Source organism: Stegastes partitus, unplaced genomic scaffold (assembly GCF_000690725.1).
Source record: "Stegastes partitus isolate 25-593 unplaced genomic scaffold, Stegastes_partitus-1.0.2 Scaffold2013, whole genome shotgun sequence".
NCBI classification, from domain to species: Eukaryota; Metazoa; Chordata; class Actinopteri; family Pomacentridae; genus Stegastes; species Stegastes partitus.
Genome location: NW_007579744.1, coordinates 1 through 17,269, shown reverse-complemented (window position 1 = coordinate 17,269; position 17,269 = coordinate 1). Strand labels below are relative to the sequence as shown.

General features: G+C 43.2%; 2 protein-coding genes across 2 annotated transcripts in view; one reads left to right on the top strand and one right to left on the bottom strand.

Moving 5' to 3' along the window:
* Window positions 1–7,107, bottom strand: part of rnaset2l (ribonuclease T2, like) — a 9,802-nt gene extending 2,695 nt beyond the window's left edge. Inside the window, exons 1-8 of the mRNA XM_008303471.1 lie at window positions 7,051–7,107; window positions 5,677–5,864; window positions 3,834–3,901; window positions 3,635–3,692; window positions 3,440–3,507; window positions 2,288–2,401; window positions 2,114–2,162; window positions 377–451 (exon numbers count right to left, since the gene is read on the bottom strand). Coding sequence (XP_008301693.1) covers window positions 377–451; window positions 2,114–2,162; window positions 2,288–2,401; window positions 3,440–3,507; window positions 3,635–3,692; window positions 3,834–3,901; window positions 5,677–5,859 — 615 coding nt within the window. The 5' untranslated portion in view covers window positions 5,860–5,864; window positions 7,051–7,107. The remainder of the gene's footprint in view (window positions 1–376; window positions 452–2,113; window positions 2,163–2,287; window positions 2,402–3,439; window positions 3,508–3,634; window positions 3,693–3,833; window positions 3,902–5,676; window positions 5,865–7,050) is intronic.
* Window positions 7,108–8,571: 1,464 nt separating this feature from the next.
* On the top strand, window positions 8,572–16,458 carry cox7a1 (cytochrome c oxidase subunit 7A1). Its single transcript, XM_008303472.1, has 4 exons — window positions 8,572–8,587; window positions 12,789–12,875; window positions 14,684–14,768; window positions 16,241–16,458. Exons 1-4 carry the CDS (start codon window positions 8,573–8,575, stop codon window positions 16,297–16,299), a joined length of 246 nt encoding a protein of 81 aa, XP_008301694.1. The 5' UTR covers window position 8,572; the 3' UTR covers window positions 16,300–16,458.
* Window positions 16,459–17,269: the final 811 nt, after the last annotated feature.

The window sequence follows — 17,269 nt, the reverse complement described above, 5'->3', positions numbered from 1 at the left end:
TTTTTTTTATTTCTGGACAATATCCAGTTTTTTTTCTTATAAATGTCCGACTTTAATCTGAGACGATGTTCATGCGTCCGTCTTCTTTCATCTTAATTTCTAATCTTTATCTTTGACAGAAAGCTGAATATCTTTGGATTCAACACGATCAGATGCAAACAGGTCGATTTTTTTTTGAGCAGCACAAACAGGAAAAACATTCAGAACCGATGTCCTCTGATGTCTCCAGTCCAGAACCTGAACATAATCGGTTTCGATAGACAGAAAGTTTCAGAGGAAAAGCAGAGGACGACATCTGCTCCTTAAACTACTTCACAGAAACTGTTTTAAGTTTATTAAAACAAAAGCTCATCAGGAAGATGGCGGCGGGTCAGACCTTGTCGTCGGTGACGCACTGGATCTCCAGCTTGTCGCCCAGATGTGGAGCCAGAACGCCGTGAACCTCCTCAACCTGAACAACACAAAGGTTCAGAGGCTGAATCCAGAGTGAAGCTCGGACCAGACGGAGCTCCTGAAGCACAGAACCTGCAGCTTCTACATCCCCCGTCAGAAAAAAGCTCAAATACAAACTGTTCACAATCTGCTGATTATTTTGACACCAGTCAACGTATTTAAAACAAACAGAAGACAAACTTATTTCTGCTCTTAACGAATGAAAAGTCGGACTTTCTAGATTTAATTAAGTCAGTTTAGCAGCAACATCTCTACAGAGTTTGGTTGGTTATGTTTAGTTATGAAGCACATTTCTACAAAAAGTAAAAAAAAAAATTTTAAAAAAAAGGCTAAAGTTAGCATTTTTCATTAAAGACTGTAGCATTGTAATTAGCTTTCTCTATGACTTTAGCTGCATACTTAGATTATTTTTATGACTAAAGCTGTCTAGTTGGCTTCTTCTTATGACTTTAGCTGCGTAGCTAGCTTTTTTCTATGACCTTATCTATGTAGTTAGATTACTTCTGTGACTTTACATGTGAAGTTAGCTTCTTTTTATGACTTTAGCTTCATAGTTAGCTTTGTTTTCTGACTTTAGCTGTCTAGTTAGCTTCTTTGTATTACTTTAGCTGCGTAGTTAGCTTCTTTTTTTATGACTTTAGCTGGGTATTTAGCTTCTTTTTATGACTTTAGCTGTCTAGTTAGCTTCTTTTTATGACTTTAGTTGCATAGTTAGCTTCTTTTTATGACTTTAGCTACAGAGTGAGCTTCTTTTCAATGACTTTAGCTGTCTAGTTAGCTTCTTTTTTTCTGACTTTAGCTGGGTATTTAGCTTCTTTTTATGACTTTAGCTGTCTAGTTAGCTTCTTTTTATGACTTTAGTTGCGTAGTTAGCTTCTTTTTATGACTTTAGCTGTCTAGTTAGCTTCTTTGGACTTTAGCTGCATAGCTAGCTTCTTTTTTTATGACTTTAGCTGCGTAGTTAGCTTCTTTCTATGACTTACCTGCAAAGTTAGCTTCTTTTTATGACTTTAGTTGCGTAGTTAGCTTCTTCTTATGACTTTAGCTGCCGAGTGAGCTTCTTTTCAATGACTTTAGCTGTCTAGTTAGCTTCTTTGGACCTTAGCTGTGTAGTTAGCTTCTTTTTTATGACTTTAGCTGCATAGTTAGCTTTTTTTATTACTTTAGCTGTCTAGTTAGCTTCTTTGGACTTTAGCTGTGCAGTTAGCTTCTTTTTATGACCTTAGCTTACTTGTGTGACTTTAGCTGCTTTGTTAGCATCATTTATGACTTTAGCGGTGTAGGGTTTTGTTTTTCTTTTCTTTTCTGACCTTAGCTTACTTGTTTGACTTAAGCTGCATAGTTAGCATTTTTCAGCGACTTTAGCTGCCTTGTTAGCCTTGGTTTTTTTTTTTATGACATTAGCTGTGTAATTAACTATCTCTATTCTGACTTTAGCTTTGTAGTTAGCATCTCTCTATAACTTTAGCTGCATAGTTAGCTTCCCTCTGTACTGTTATCTGGTATAAGTTGGTATATTTAAAACTGAAGTATGTATTTTAATGAAAGAAAAACACATTCTTATCTTATCCACTCATAAACAGTGAAACTTGTAGAGAAAACAGGTGAAAATAGATCTAATGAGCTTCATTTCATGGTCAAAGTGAGCGGCGGTTGTTGCCTTGTAGGGTCGATCACAGGACGGAGTGATTCCAGCGTCATCCAGCAACCTGCAGCACACATTAAATCAAACTTCACTGACGTCTTTTTCCGTGCAGCGATTCATTTCTCAGCATTTTCAAATGAATGTGAGTCCATGTAACGACTCTGCACTGAGCAACATGATTAATCTGACCGGTGGATGTCGAACTGGTGTCTCAGCTTGAGGCAGATCTGGAAATATCTCAGCGGAGAGTTCAGTCCTTCCACACAGGCTGCACACGCTCCATGTTTCCTCCATTCTTCTCTCCTGGCAACACGCAAACATACAAAACACGGACCTGTACACGCTTCCAGAACAACATGCTCCCATAAAGCAACTATGATTCAAAGAAGGTCTGACCACCACATCAAATGGCATTAAGAAAAAAAAGGAGGCAGTTATGAAAATATGCTAGCCACGAGTTAGCCATGTTTCTGTGAGTTTATCTCTGCATTTAGCTTCTTTCTATGCATTTAGCTATGTGGTTAGCTTCAATCTATGACTTTAGCTACATAGTTAGCTTCTTCCTATGATATTTAGCAGTGCATTTAGCGTCCTTCTGTGACTCTAGCAGTGTAGCTAGCTTCCTTCTCTGACTTTAACTGTGTGGTTAGCTTCAATCTATGACTTTAGCTGTGCAGTTAGCTTCTTTTCATCATTGTAGCTGAGCAGTTAGCTGTAAATCTATGATTTTAGCTACATAGCTTCTTCTTACGATATTTAGCTTTGCATTTAGCTTCCTTCTCTGACTTTAATTGTGTAGTTAGCTTCTTTCTAAGTTTCTAGCTGTGCAGTTAGCTTCCTTCTGCGACTTTAGCTGTGTTATTAGCTTATTTTTATGGTGGTGGTGGTGTGTAATTAGCTTCTTTCTTAGCTTCTGATTAGCTTCCTTCTGTGACTTTAGCTATGCATTTGCTTCTTTCCATGACATTAGCTGTGTAGTTAACTTGTTTCTGTGTAATTAGCTGTAAAGTTAGCTTTTCTGTGTAACTTTAATCATATCGTTAGCTATGTTAGCTGTGTAGTTAGCTTCTTTCCGTGAGTTTAGCTATTTAGTTAGCTTTGTTCAGTGACTTTAGCATTGAAGTTAGCTGTTCTTCTATGGCAGAATGCAGTCAGCGGGCTAAACCAGCAACTACACGGGCTAATTACACCTGCTAACATTAGCATGAGCTTTTATCTCACAATCTCCTAAAAGTTAAAGACTAGCAACAAACTCTGTGATGTGAGCACTGCTGCTAGCTGTCCTCTGACCTCCCTCACTGCCACCCATCAGCTGATGTCTGCATTGATTACACTGAGTACCAGAACTGGAAGCTGGACTTGGTCTTCAGGAGGGACGGCCAGTGTTCAGTCAGCTCCGCCTCCAGCTCCTGCAACACAGACGCACCTGTCAGCGCTCACTGATGTGTCTCAGGTAACCAGGTTAGCAGGTGAGCAGGTGAGCAGGTGAGCAGGTGACCAGGTGAGCAGGTGAGCAGGTGACTGGTCCTGACTCACCTGGACGTCTGAGTGGAACATGGGCCAGCAGTCGCAGCAGTCCTTAGACTTGAGAGGCCTGCAGAGAGGAGCAGGACGGAGCAGAGTGAGCTACAGCAGGAAGCCGTGATGCTGCCGACTGTGAACGTCAGGTGTTGTTGTGCAGGTGTTGTTGTGCAGGTGTTGTTGTGCAGGTGTTGCTGTGCAGGTGTTGCGTTACCACAGGCCGTGGATGGTCCAGTTGTTGACGTTCTGAGGAATCCTGCAGAGACTCTCGTTGTTCAGAGACTGACGGAGAGACGAAGGTCAGAATCAGAACCAACATCGTCTGAACAGAATCACACGTTCCTGCTCTGATGGATTTTAGGATGTTCTCCTTTTATCTGCTGCTGATGTGTTCTAGCTCCTTGTTTACTTCCTTACATCTTAGTTCCTCCCTCCTTATTCTCTTCCTTATTCCTCTTTTCCTATCTCCTGATTTACTTCCTTACCTCTCCTTTTCTACCTCCTTATTTGTTTCCTTACTTTCTCTTTCCTACTTCCCCTTTCCTACCTTATGTTTTCTTTCCTACCTCCTTGTTTACCTCCTTACATCTCCTTTCCTACCTCCTTGTTTACCTCCTTACATCTCCTTTCCTACCTTCTTGTTTACCTCCTTACATCTCCTTTCCTACCTCCTTGTTTACTTCCTTACATCTCCTTCCCTACCTCCTTGTTTACCTCCTTACATCTCCTTTCCTACCTCCTTCTTTATCTCCTTGCATCTCCTTTCCTACCTCCTTGTTTATTTCCTTACATCTCCTTTCCTACCTCCTTGTTTACTTCCTTACATCTCCTTTCCTACCTCCTTGTTTACCTCCTTACATCTCTTTTCCTACCTCCTTCTTTATCTCCTTACATCTCCTTTCCTACCTCCTTGTTTATTTCCTTACATCTCCTNCTCCTTGTTTACCTCCTTACATCTCTTTTCCTACCTCCTTCTTTATCTCCTTACATCTCCTTTCCTACCTCCTTGTTTATTTCCTTACATCTCCTGTCCTAACTCCTTCTTTATCTCCTTGCATCTCCTTTCCTACCTCCTTGTTTACTTCCTTGCATCTCCTTTCCTACCTCCTTGTTTACTTCCTTACATCTCCTTTCTTACCTCCTTGTTTACCTCCTTACATCTCCTTTCCTACTTCCTTCTTTATCTCCTTGCATCTCCTTTCCTACCTCCTTGTTTATCTCCTTACATCTCCTTTCCTACCTCCTTCTTTATCTCCTTGCATCTCCTTTCCTACCTCCTTCTTTATCTCCTTACATCTCCTTTCCTACCTCCTTCTTTATCTCCTTACATCTCCTTTCCTACCTCCTTGTTTATTTCCTTACATCTCTTTTCCTACCTTTGCTTTGCTTCCTTATTCCTCCTTTCCTATCTCCTTTTTTACTTCCTTACGTCTTCATTCCTTCTTCCTTTTTGACTTCCTTATACCTCCTTTCCTTCCTCCTTATTTCCTTCTTTACATCTCCTTTCCTACCTCCTCCTTTCCTTCCTTACCTCTCCTTTCCTACCTCCTTATTCGTTTCCTTACATTCCCTTTCCGTCCTTCTCATCTCCTTTCTTATGTTTTCTTTCCTAACTCCTTATTTCCTTTCTTACTCCTCCTTTCCTTCGCTACCTCTCATTTCCTTTCCTACATCCTCACTGGCTTCCTTTGCTCCTTTTTTAATTTAGTCCTTCCTTGGTTTCTTCCTTTTTATCCCCCCTTGATTCCTTCCCTTCCTTTTCTAACTCGTTTTCCTTCCTTCACCTCCTGTTAATTTCCTTCCATATATCCTCATTTGCTTCCTTTCATGCTCCATATTTCCTTCCCTTCCTCCTTGTTTTCATTCCTACATCCTATCTTTCCTGTCCTGTCGCCTCGTTTCCTTCCCTTCTTCCTTTTCTCACTCACTTCCCACCTCGTCTCCTTTTATAATTCCTCATTTCCTTCGCTTCGCCCTTGTTTCCTTCCCTGCAGGAGACAGTGAGGCAGCTAAACTGAACGCACCCCGTTCATAAACGCTATAAACGATGATGTCACCTGACAGAAGCCTCCGGGCCACTGCAGCGTGAACAGGACGCACTTCCAGGTGCAGTGGTGCTCGGCGCCTTGGCGGCCATATTTGTAGTCCTCCCAGTGTCCGTCTGCGACGTCGGGCCGCTGCAGCAGAAGCAGCAGCGCAGGACTGAGAGCGACCAGCAGGGGCAGCAACGAGCAGCACATCTCACCTGCAGCCATCAATCAGGCTGATTACTGATCAGGTAAATATTGATACTTTCAGTACAGGAAGCTGATGTTTACGTGGGATTTTTTTGAATTTAATTTTTTTATGTTTACTTGTAATTAAGTTTTTTACTTCAGTAAACAAAACGACTCAAAGGCGCATAAAATAAACATAACATCATTTTTTTTGTTCTTGAGCATCCTTTAAATGCGAAGGTGCTTCTCAAAAAAAGTAAAAGAAATAAAAATGACGAAGCATTAGAAATAGAAAAAACGAGTAAAAAATAATTTAAAAAAAATATTATTTAAAAGACTTATATATTATATATTAGAAGTAGACAATAAAACAATTAAAAATAACAAAATATAAAAAAATATATATTCAAAAAAAGGACAAAAATGCATCGAATACAGACGATAAAACATAAATAACATCAAACATTTAATCTGGACAATAAAACATTTAAAATGGTATTAAAAATGTTTTTCTTAAAGTCAGTTAAATAATAAAACATTAATAAAATAAAACAAAATAAAATAAAGACAATTAAACAATAAAAAACAAACCGTAATAAATAAACAAAGACAAAACTTAAAGCGCATTAAGACTTTAAAAATAAACAATAAAACATTTAGAAGGAATAAAATATTTTAAAATACAAACATTTAGAACAAAAGACAATAAAACAAAAAAGAAAAATCAAGTAGGATAATAAATAATGTTTTCAAATTGTAGTAAAATAAAAATGATAAAAACAACGAAACATTAAAAATAGACAATATGACGTTAAGAAAACCACAAAACAATAAAAAAAGGGAAAAACTTTTAAAAAAAATATTTTTTAAAAGACAATAAAACATTTAAAGGGTTTATTAATATATAGAGTAGTTAAATAGTTAGAAATAAAATACTATAGTTCCGTATATTTCTGGTGTAATAGAATAAATCTGGATCTATAATAATAATAATCTGAATTAAATCTAATGGAAATAAAATGAAAGTCAAATGAACCTGTGACCAGTCTGACATCACAGACTTTACATTCAGAGCTTCATGCATTCACCAGCAGTGGTTGGTTTCCTTTGACTCTGATGTTCTGACCCTATCAGAGCTCCCGGGCCTCGGGGTGGTTCTGTTCGGACCGGGCTCTTTGCATGTGCGGCTTTAGATTGAACATAAATCAAACTCACCGGTCGGCTGCAGCTGCTGCTCTGAGCCCCGTCGAGGCGTCGCTCTGGTCCTGAGCAGAAAAACAGGAAGTGAAAGCTGCGATTGTTCCAGTTTGTCGTCAGAGTTCAGAGGAAACACGCTGAGCTGCTGCTTCCTCCACCTGCCAGGTGCTCAACTCCACTTCTGCTTTCAGTGGAGCGACTGGTTTCATTCTGCTGCTGGTCCATCACGGAGCCCGTCGGTCAGGACGGGTCACTCAGAGATGGTCCCTGAGAACCTCCAGGTCAGATCCAGAACCAGAACCTTCAGCATCAGCAGAACCCGACAGGCCGAACACACACGTAGTCCATGTGTTTGATACGCAGCACATTTTAATTAATGCATCTGAAACATCTGAAACCCTCAGAACACAGTTTGTAGAGTTTGAAGGACGTCAGTGGAGCAAAGCTCAAAAAGACCTCCTCATTTCCCTCTGATGGATGGATGGATTGATTGATTGATTGATTGATTGATTGATTGATTGATTGATTGATTTGATTTGATTTTCCTTTTGTTTAATGCTAATATGTTTTAGCTCCTTATTTCCTTCCTTATTTCCTTTCCTACCTCCTTATTAACTTTCTTATTTCTCCTTTTTAACCTCCTTGTCTATGTCCTTGTTTCCTTTCCTACCTCCTCATTTCTTTCCTTACACGTCCTTTCCTACCTCCTTATTTCTTTCCTCACGTCCTTTCCTACCTCCTTATTCTCTTCCATATTCCTCCTTTCCTCCTTTCTTTTTTATTTTCTTGTTTCTCCTTTTTAACCTCCTTGTCTATGTCTTTGTTTCCTTTCCAACCTTCTCATTTCCTTCCTTGCATGTCCTTTCCTTCCTCCTTATTTCCTTCCTTGCATTTCCTTTCCTACCTCCTTATTTCCTTCCTTACCTCTCCCTTCCTACCTCCTTATTTCCTTCCTTAACTCTCTTTCCTACCTCCTCATTTCCTTCCTTACATCTTCTTTCCTACCTCCTTATTCTCTTCCTTATTCCTTCTTTCCTACCTCCTTTTTTACTTTCTTATTTCTCCTTTCTAGCGTCCTTGTCTATGTCCTTGTTTCCTTTCCTGCCTCCTCATTTCCTTCCTTACCTCTCCCTTCCTACCTCCTTATTCGTTTCCTTACATTTCCTTTCTGTCCTTCTCATCTCCTTTCTTATGTTTTCTTTCTTTCCTCCTTATTTCCTTTCTTACTCCTCCTTTCCTTCACTACCTCTCATTTCCTTTCCTACATCCACACTGGCTTCCTTTGCTCCTTCTTTCATTTCTTCCTTTTAATCCCAGACTTTATCTTGTGAGTTGTCCTTTCCAGCACATATAATCACAGTGGATCTGGTGTGACATCAGTGTTTCTGTGAGCAGCAGCAGCGTCTGTTTGACTTTCCTGCTGACGGTTTGGCCTCTGCAGCGGATCGTAGTTTGGCTTCGATTCAACAGCTCTGATAGCGTCTCAGCGAGTCCTGCAGCGAGTCCGAGTGCGTGTCCTTGTCAGGGCGAAGCGATCGACATGAACCACCTGCTGGTAAATACTCCGAGCTTCTCTTCATCCACCTGCTTTCTGTGTTTCTGAGGCTTGTGTGCAGTTTGAGGCGAGGACGGCCGAGGTGAAGGCAGGACGGTGAAGGCAGGACGGTGAAGGCAGGACGGTGAAGGCAGGACGGTGAAGGCAGGACGGTGAAGGCAGGACGGTGAAGGCAGGACGGTGGAGCCCGACGCTGACAGGCCTGAACTCTGAGCCTCACCGACACACAAGCTGCTGCTGCTGCTGCTGCTGCTGCTGCTGCTGCATGACTCTGACTTATTCTGGCTTATTCTCACTTATTCTGACTTATTCTGCTCCTGTCCAGGACTTTTTGCAGGATTTTTCACGTCTGATTTAATGTTTTAATGCTGCTCAACTGCTGCTTTTCCTTCTTCCGCCTCCGTTAATCATCACACGCTGACAAAACAAAGTCCACCGAGTCGCTTCGTGACTTTTCTTCTGTGCCGCGGTTAAAAAAAGTTTTAATGTAAAATACACAAAATAAAACTAACTTGTGCAGAAGTGGCAGCTTAAAGAGTTAGTCAGTGTGTTTACGTCCAACTAGACTAACAATTTAATGTATTTTTGCACTGAAATGTGCCTCAGTGTCACATTTCAACTCTCAGAAACACAATCGTGTGTTTGCATTCACAACAACATTCACCAGGATCCTGTTCGTCAATGTGTCCAAAAGTATTCGGACGCATTTATTATCTACTGTGAGGATTTTGATGCATTTGTTCATGTGTCTGTCCACATACTTTTGAACTCATCAGGTTTTTAGTGTTTTAAAGATTGTATTTTAAACAGATTTCTTTCTGTTGAAGCTGAGACTTTACCGCCGTTTCCATTGCTGTGTAACTGTGCTATACGGTGGACTTCATGCTCCACACAAACATAAGAGTTTAGGTTTCACCTCACAGACACCAGCAGCATTTCCTCCTCCCTCTCCGCCTCCTGATTGGCTCCAGTGTCTGGTTCGGAGGCTGTGATTGGCCCCCAGTGCCGTCGGTCCCGCCCCCGGCCACCCGACGTGACCTTGGTACTCGGTTAAACAGTCATGCAGCTTTTCTTAAAGCGACACGCTGCTGCTGCTGAAAGGTCACAACGAGACGAGTTCACGGAGGCTCAGCTGTGAAATCAGAAACCAGAGTGTTTCTGGAGGACGCGGAGGAAGTTTCATTTCCAACAACGAGGCCAAACACACGTTTTAAAGAACATAAACGAGCCATGTGTCTCTGACGTAGCGCTGCACAGATCCTTCGTTTCTCTGTTTTCTATCAGTCAAACTAAAAGCATGTGTTTGAAAATGATTCATGCAAAATTCTTGTACTTATTTATATTTTATGCAAACTGCAGGAACTCACACCGAACTTCAAATCATCATGAAAGAAAAGCGTCTGTGGAGCAGAGTCACCAGATGTTAGTCCGATGTTCTCATGGAGAACACTGATGGAAACAAACAAATGCTGATGAGATGGACGAACCCTCTGAGCTCCAGGCAGCAGCTTCTGGAGGTCGTTCACTCCTCAGACAGCAGGACTCCGTCAAAGGGACACGAATCTCGTCGTTTCTCTGATGATTCAACAAAACGTTCGATTCAAACAACTCAACCGTCGTCCAACAGATTTGTCCAAAACCATTTCAAATTTGACCAAAATGACTCAAACGACTTAATATTTTCCCAGGTGGACTTAAAACATCCAAAATGACAAAAGACTTGTCCGACGCGACTCAAAACCTGATTGTCATGACTCAAACCGTGTCCTACATGAAACTGAAACTAGTAAAAAAAAAAGTGAAAATGTGTCCAAAAAGACTTAAAATATGTCGTAAATAGCTTAAAATATGTAGAAAAGGTTCAAAATATGTAGAAAAGACTCAAAATATGTAGAAAAGACTCAAAATATGCAGAAAAAGACAAAAATAAATTCCCTAAATGACTCTTGTTCCAACAGCTCCTCCCAATCTGCCTGTAAAGACTCCTGTCGTTGATCTTCTTTAATCATAAACTAAACTAAAATGTCTCCTGTGCTGAATGAATCTCATTTAATAAAAAACTGTTGGACTTAAACGACTCAAAACTTGCCCAGATGGACTTAAAACGAGTCCCAAATGACCTGAAACTAGTTTAAAAAAAAGACTCAAAATGTGTCCAGAATAAGTGTGAACCACAAAATTAGTGCCGTGAGTCATCAACTAAACCAGAAACGTCTTCTGTGCAGAGCGACCCGGTTAGAACGACCCGGTTAGAACGACCCGGTTAGAACGACCCAAGTCACAAGAAAAAGAAAAAAAGTTGAATTTCTTCACCTGCAATCAATCGATGTGCCACAAGTTTCCAAAACACAGATTTTTAATAACTTTAAAGCCGTGATTTAGGGTTCGGCATCAGTCCAGAACCTGCTGGGACCGGTTCAGGTGGCCTGATGTACCGCTTCCTGACTGGATCTGACTGGATGGCGTTGACAGCTGTGGAGCATTTTAAGGCCAAACTCCTGAAGTCCTGGTTAATCCCACCGACCCCCAGGAGGTGCTTGTTTCCTCCAGTCTGGATCCTGATGCTGGACCAGAACCGGAGGCACACAGTTGCTCTGGTCTCCGTTTGACTCCCGATGGCGGGTTAGAACTTTCGAATCACGAACCGCAAACCAGCGGAACCACAGCTGGAACCACAGCTGGAACCAGAAAGAGTTTGTTCGTCTTCCTCTGTCTCAGATTTAGCTGTCGCAGCTCCACAGCCTGAAGAATGAACTCCAGTAAATCACGTTCTGGTCCAGTGACACGACAAACCCAGTCACATCCAAAGTCCTGGTCGTCAGCAGAACCGCGGGGGGCAACGTGATCGACGTGAAGAACCGCAACAAACCCAAAAGCGGCGAGACCAAAAAGAAACAGTCGAGTGCACGACGTGGTGGAAGAAGAAAGAGTTCATGGAAACAGATCAGGTCTCGTCCAGTGATTAGAACAAAATCTACCTTCTTACACATGATTACCTCCAGGTCGCAGGTTTCATCCTCGTCTGTCCACAGTCTGATCGTCTGGACCTTTTGAACTCGCTGATGTTTTGTCATAATGACCGTATGAATTCTGGAGTTCTGATGAGAAAGATGTTTCATTAAGCCTCCTGATGTGAGACGTTCCTGATGTGAGACGTTCCTGATGTGAGACGTCATGAGAAAACACAACAACACGTCTTCAGCCTCAGCTGTCGCTGGCACAGAGGAAGAATAATAACAGAACCCACACTGTACGAACCAGCGGGTCTAAAACACGTTATTTACTCAAATCCAAACCATTTCTACAGCACATCTGCTTGACAGCTGGAGATCTCTGCAGTGGATTAGAAACCACCAGCGTGTTCCTGAATGTTCTGCAGGGGTTCAGGAACCAGTAGAACTCTGTCTAAATGGAGGGTTCGAGGGTTGGATGTACTGAGGCTCCACGAGCTCCAAAAGACGAAGAAAACCTGGATTCTCTACGTACATGTCAGTACGTGCAGTACCGGGTTGTTCCACCAGGTGGAGCCTCTCCCTGTTTAATCCTGTAGAGACCAGAGGAGGCGTCACTCAGGCCTCGCTTACACGTAGCAAAAACGCTGATTCTTCACTGTGTTTCCTTTGGTAAACGAAGCTATGAGTCACCGACAACGATCACATCTGAACGTGGAGATTTGGAAAAACTTTCCAGGAGGAGGCGGAGCTTAACGTCACCGTGGTTACAGTTCGGCTGCTGTGATAGACAGTCGGTGTTTTCAAGTGTTTTCCTTGTTTCGAGCAGCTCCACTTCTGTCGGTCCAAACAAACGACCCTTTATCGTTGAAGTAACAGGAAGTAAGTCGGGCCATTCGTTGTTCTGTTTTTTCCAGGACTCTGATTGGCTAGCGTGGCGTTGTGCTTCTCGTCACACTGCCCCCTACAGGTCAGGCAGCTCATAGCAGCAGGTAGCAGCAGGTTTGTGTGAACGAAGATGTTTTTGAAAGCGATCTGGTGCGAACGACGTCATTTTAGAGACTTGTACGTGTAGACGTGGCCTCAGACTACAGGCAGCTCGTGCTGGCAGCAGAGAGCATTGTGGGAGTTTAGCAGCAACACAAGTAAAAATATTCTGTTACCATCCGGTTTGAGGTGATTCACGGCAGATTCAGGCGGCGGTCATGTGGGAGTTTTAAACCTTCACTCTGCTTTGTTTGTGCTTCCAGAGAGTCCCGGTCCAGGCCAGCCGAGCCTTCAGCAGCTCTGCCAGACAGCTGAAGAACAAAGTCCCCGAAGCCCAGAAGCTCTTCCAGGTGAGGAACAGCTCACTGAACTGAGATGTGCTACTGGTCCGGAGCAGGTTCTGGTCAGAGTTTCAGATGTAAACCGGCTGACAGAGCGTCTCCCTTCAACCAGACGGTTTCCTGACTGTGATTTATGAGCGATCCAGACTCTCAGCTGAGGGAATGTGTTTATCTGCTAGCATGCTGAGCTGTGTGTCGCTAACATCACTGAGTGAAGACGTGGAGTTTCATTTCAGCAGCGCGACTACACCAGAAATACATTAAAAGCTCAAGAGGAACCACACGATGAAACGAAAACCACAAGAAAAGGGGATCTACGCTGAAGCCTGTTTCTGTATCGGTTCTGACGGCTGCTGTTTGGGTTGGTTAGTGTTTCCATGTTTTCTGTTCTGACCTCCTGCGGTTTCTGGACGTGATTTTTCTCGTTAACTGCCAAACTCCACAAAGTTCTCACGCTCTTCTGATCTGTACGGCTGAATGGACTCGAACTCTAACTGAGGCCTCGTCCACACGTTGTTCAGCACGTTCGTGTTCTACGTCAGGATGTAAGAACTCCGACGACAGGAGCGACGGCCGGGACGTACAGAAGTCATCACGCCATTCCTCCGTCTCAGAGTTCTCCCACCAGCTGGCTGGGCGTCCCGGTCTGACCCAAGACCGGCGAGGTGGTGGAAGATAGTTAACGTCGTCCTTCGCCTGTGTTCTTGTACGTGGAGCGGTGTCTGGGCCTGGACCAGAGACGACAAGGTTCTGAGGGCGTCCACGCTGTTTCCAAACGTAAACACGGGTCACACATGTGATGTAAGAACATATGTTGCTGCAGGCAGTGACGTTTGGAAACTTCAACCCAGTTATTGACGTCCACATGCAGACGCATGAACAGAGGACCTGATCTTCACTTTGGTCGCAGGTTTTTGAAAGAATCGATTTTAATGCCATAAATCCGCTGTCGTGTGGACGACAGGAAACATCGTTGTTCTGTGAGACACGTGCTACGTGTGGACATCTGGTTCTGTACCTGCAGTAGCCTCGGTTAAACTAAACTTCATACATTTAAACCTGATCTTGTATTGAAGCTCATTCAGGTCTGACTCTGTCTCATCATGCAGGAAATCACTTTAACTTCACTCTGATTGGGCCAAAAGTTAGTGTTACTGACTGAATGTTCTCAGTAACAGAATGATCCATGTTCTGATCCGTTCTATCAGCAGCAGCAGCAGCAGAGGAAACGGACCTCACAGCAGATCAGAACCAAACATAAAAACATATTTATGTGATTCCTGCATCACCAACTAAATACACATCTGGTTCCCATGGCAACGTGATATTTACAGTGTGTGATGCTGTAACTCCACGACTTCACTCGGTGATGTTAGCGACACACAGCTCAGCATGCTAGCAGATAAACACATTCCCTCAGCTGAGAGTCTGGATCGCTCAGAAATAACAGTCAGGAAACCGTCTGGTTGAAGGGAGACGCTCTGTCAGCCACAGCATCAGTTACCATGGAGATCTAGCTTCAAAGCATCGGTTACCATGGAGATCTAGCTCCACAGCATCAGTTACCATGGAGATCTAGCTTCAAAGCATCAGTTACCATGGAGATCTAGCTCCACAGCATCAGTTACCATGGAGATCTAGCGAGAGCCACCTTTATGACACTGAAAACTCTGACTTTAATCTCAACATACCTGATAACCCACTGATCTGGCTTTGTAGTAGTTCCTAGTATAGTCGTAGTAGTACTACTAGTAGTAGTACTAGTAGTAGTAGTAGTAGTAGTATTAGTTTTAACCATGTGGTTTCTATGGTTACAGGCGGACAACAGCTTGCCGGTCCACATCAAGGGAGGAACCGGCGACGTCCTGCTCTACAGGGCCACCATGACGCTGACCATGGCAGGTAACAGCTTTAGGAACACCGCTCGGTTCCTGACGGTACAAAGACACAGAACACACGGCGGCCCTGAAAGAGAGGAACAAACCGGACTGAGACAGAGTGATACCAAACAGGAAGTAAAGCCTGATAGGATCCTGTTAGCTAACTATGTGTAGCTTCCTCAAAAACTAGCGCCTTGTTTCAGTTGTAGCTCCGGACAGGTTTTGTCTTTAAGGACAGTATCCAACACTCTGGTCCTGTCTGACAGGCGTCATGTCGCTTCTTTGTTGAGAAGAAGAAAATATACTTTTCCAGTTAAGACTGACTAAATAAAAAACACAAACAGGCCCCATGGCAGCAAATCAGTGCAACAAAAGTTTACATTTGTTGACAGACTCAGTCCTTCTCAACGTGGAGGATGTAACATTTCTGTCGTTCTTCACGTTTTCCAGCTGTTCTCTGCTGGAGGAGCTTCATCTTTCTCTTTAAAACACCCCAAAGACGTTTCATTGGCTTCAGGTCTGGAGACATACTTGTCCAGGTTCCAGTTTTCTTCATTAGACCCTCAAGTGATTTTGTTCTTTGGACGGTTCTCCTGCTGGAATGTTCCTCTTCTTCCAGCTTCTGCAGACTGGGAGGCCTCTGGTTTTGGTTTCTCCTCAGACATTCATCTACAAACGTCATCAACACCTTCTGCCCTCATGCAGCCCCACGTCATGATGCTGCCACCTCCGTGCTTCACTGTCAGGACCATGCATCCACCGTGGTGGTCCTGGTTCAGGTTCACACCAAACATCTGGACTCCATCGGAGCCCAGCATAGTTATCTTCATCTGACCAGAGGATGTTCTCCAGCATCCATCAGGCTTCTGTTCATGTTCTTCGGGATGTTTTGTGCCAAAGTGTTTTTGTTCTGGTTCTCCGTCCAAAGAGGTTCTGAAGTGTCTGAGCTTCACACTAACTCTGGTCTCCATTGATGAGCCCTGTGCCAAGTCTGAAGCAGCTGTTCACTGTCCGTGGAGTCATTGTAGGAGGACGACCACTGCAGCCCTGATCAGTGCTGCTGTGGCTCCTTCTGGACCTCCTGGTTCCTGCTCACACTGGGCTGCACTGGGTTCTAGCTGCTCACTGATCTTCTGGAGCCTTCTCCATCTTTGTCCAGTCTCTCAGTCAGATGTTTCTCCTCCTCTGTTCAGGTCTTCTCCATGTGGAGCCATGATGCAGTCATAGATAGACACAGTCCAGAGGTCCAGAACTGAGAAGGTTCTGCTGTTTTAGAACCATGTTCATGCAGGTAGACGGATTCTAAACCACAGCTGGACTCACTTTAGTTGTGCTGAGTTTCTACTTTGGGGCCTGAATTTATAAAATGTGTGATTGTGATTGTTCAGAGGAGCAAATAGTTTTGAATAGTTGCTCATTTCCGTTGCATGCTGTTGATCGTCCAAATAAAATAAATTTGACATGAATATTAACAGTCATGTGTCTTCCCTGCAGGAACCTGTTATTCTCTGTACTGGCTGCTCTTCGCCTCGATGCCTCAGAAGAAAGCGTAGAGGAGAAGCAGAGGCCCGGCTCGGTCTATCGCCTGGAGAGCTGGGCTCCGTCTAACACTGATGTTTATTTTTGTGTGTGTGTGATTCTACTTGACGTCCTTGTTTCACGGCAGAAATGTAAAAAAGGAAAACTGTCAAATTAAAGTCCTCCAGAGTGTTCATGCTTCTGTCTGTGGTTTCTCAGGAAATACTTTTTTTTATTCTCCAGTTCTGAGGAAAACGGTTTCCTCCTGTTTTCCAGAGTATTTCTGACTCAGATCGGAGGATTGTTGGCGAATCCCACTCGGCTCGGCTCGGCTCGGGCTGCTGGTGTCGAAACAACCAACAAAGACAAAGTGTTCGGCAGGATCGTCCCGGATCTGGTTCAGTTTAGCGAAGATGCAGGACTTCAGTGTGGAGGCGACGTCCATCAGCTTCTAAAACACCACACAACATTCGCTTCCTTTTTCACTTTTGTGTTTGTTCGGTTAATAAACGAGTTTATTGCAGAAAAGCAACAAAACAAACCGACTTTGTGCATCGAACGACTGAAATGACGAAACTTTGAGCTCAGAGATGAATCGGCTGCAGCGTGTGATGCTGCTTCACATTGAGTTTAGTTTTTACATTAAAAACAGGCGCTAACGAATGCTTTGTTTGGTTTTCACAGTTTTATTTGTTCACATTCACGCTGTTGTTGGATTTCCTGCCCCGTTCTGTGTGTGTTCAGGTTTTTTTGTTGTCAGCTGTGTTGTGACGTCACGTTTGTGAAACTGTTCACTGGACAGAAGAATCTACACGACTGCAGCTTCATCCTACAAGACTTTACAGCTTCTGTTGCAGATTTTATGGATTCATACGTTAAATGTTTTGGTGTTTAATTCATTTTTTTCCCACAAGTCACAAACAAACGTCAAGAAATCAGAATCAAATCAGAATTAAAGCCGCAAGCGGCGATGGACGGGTCCTCGCCCTACGCTTGTCGGCCTTC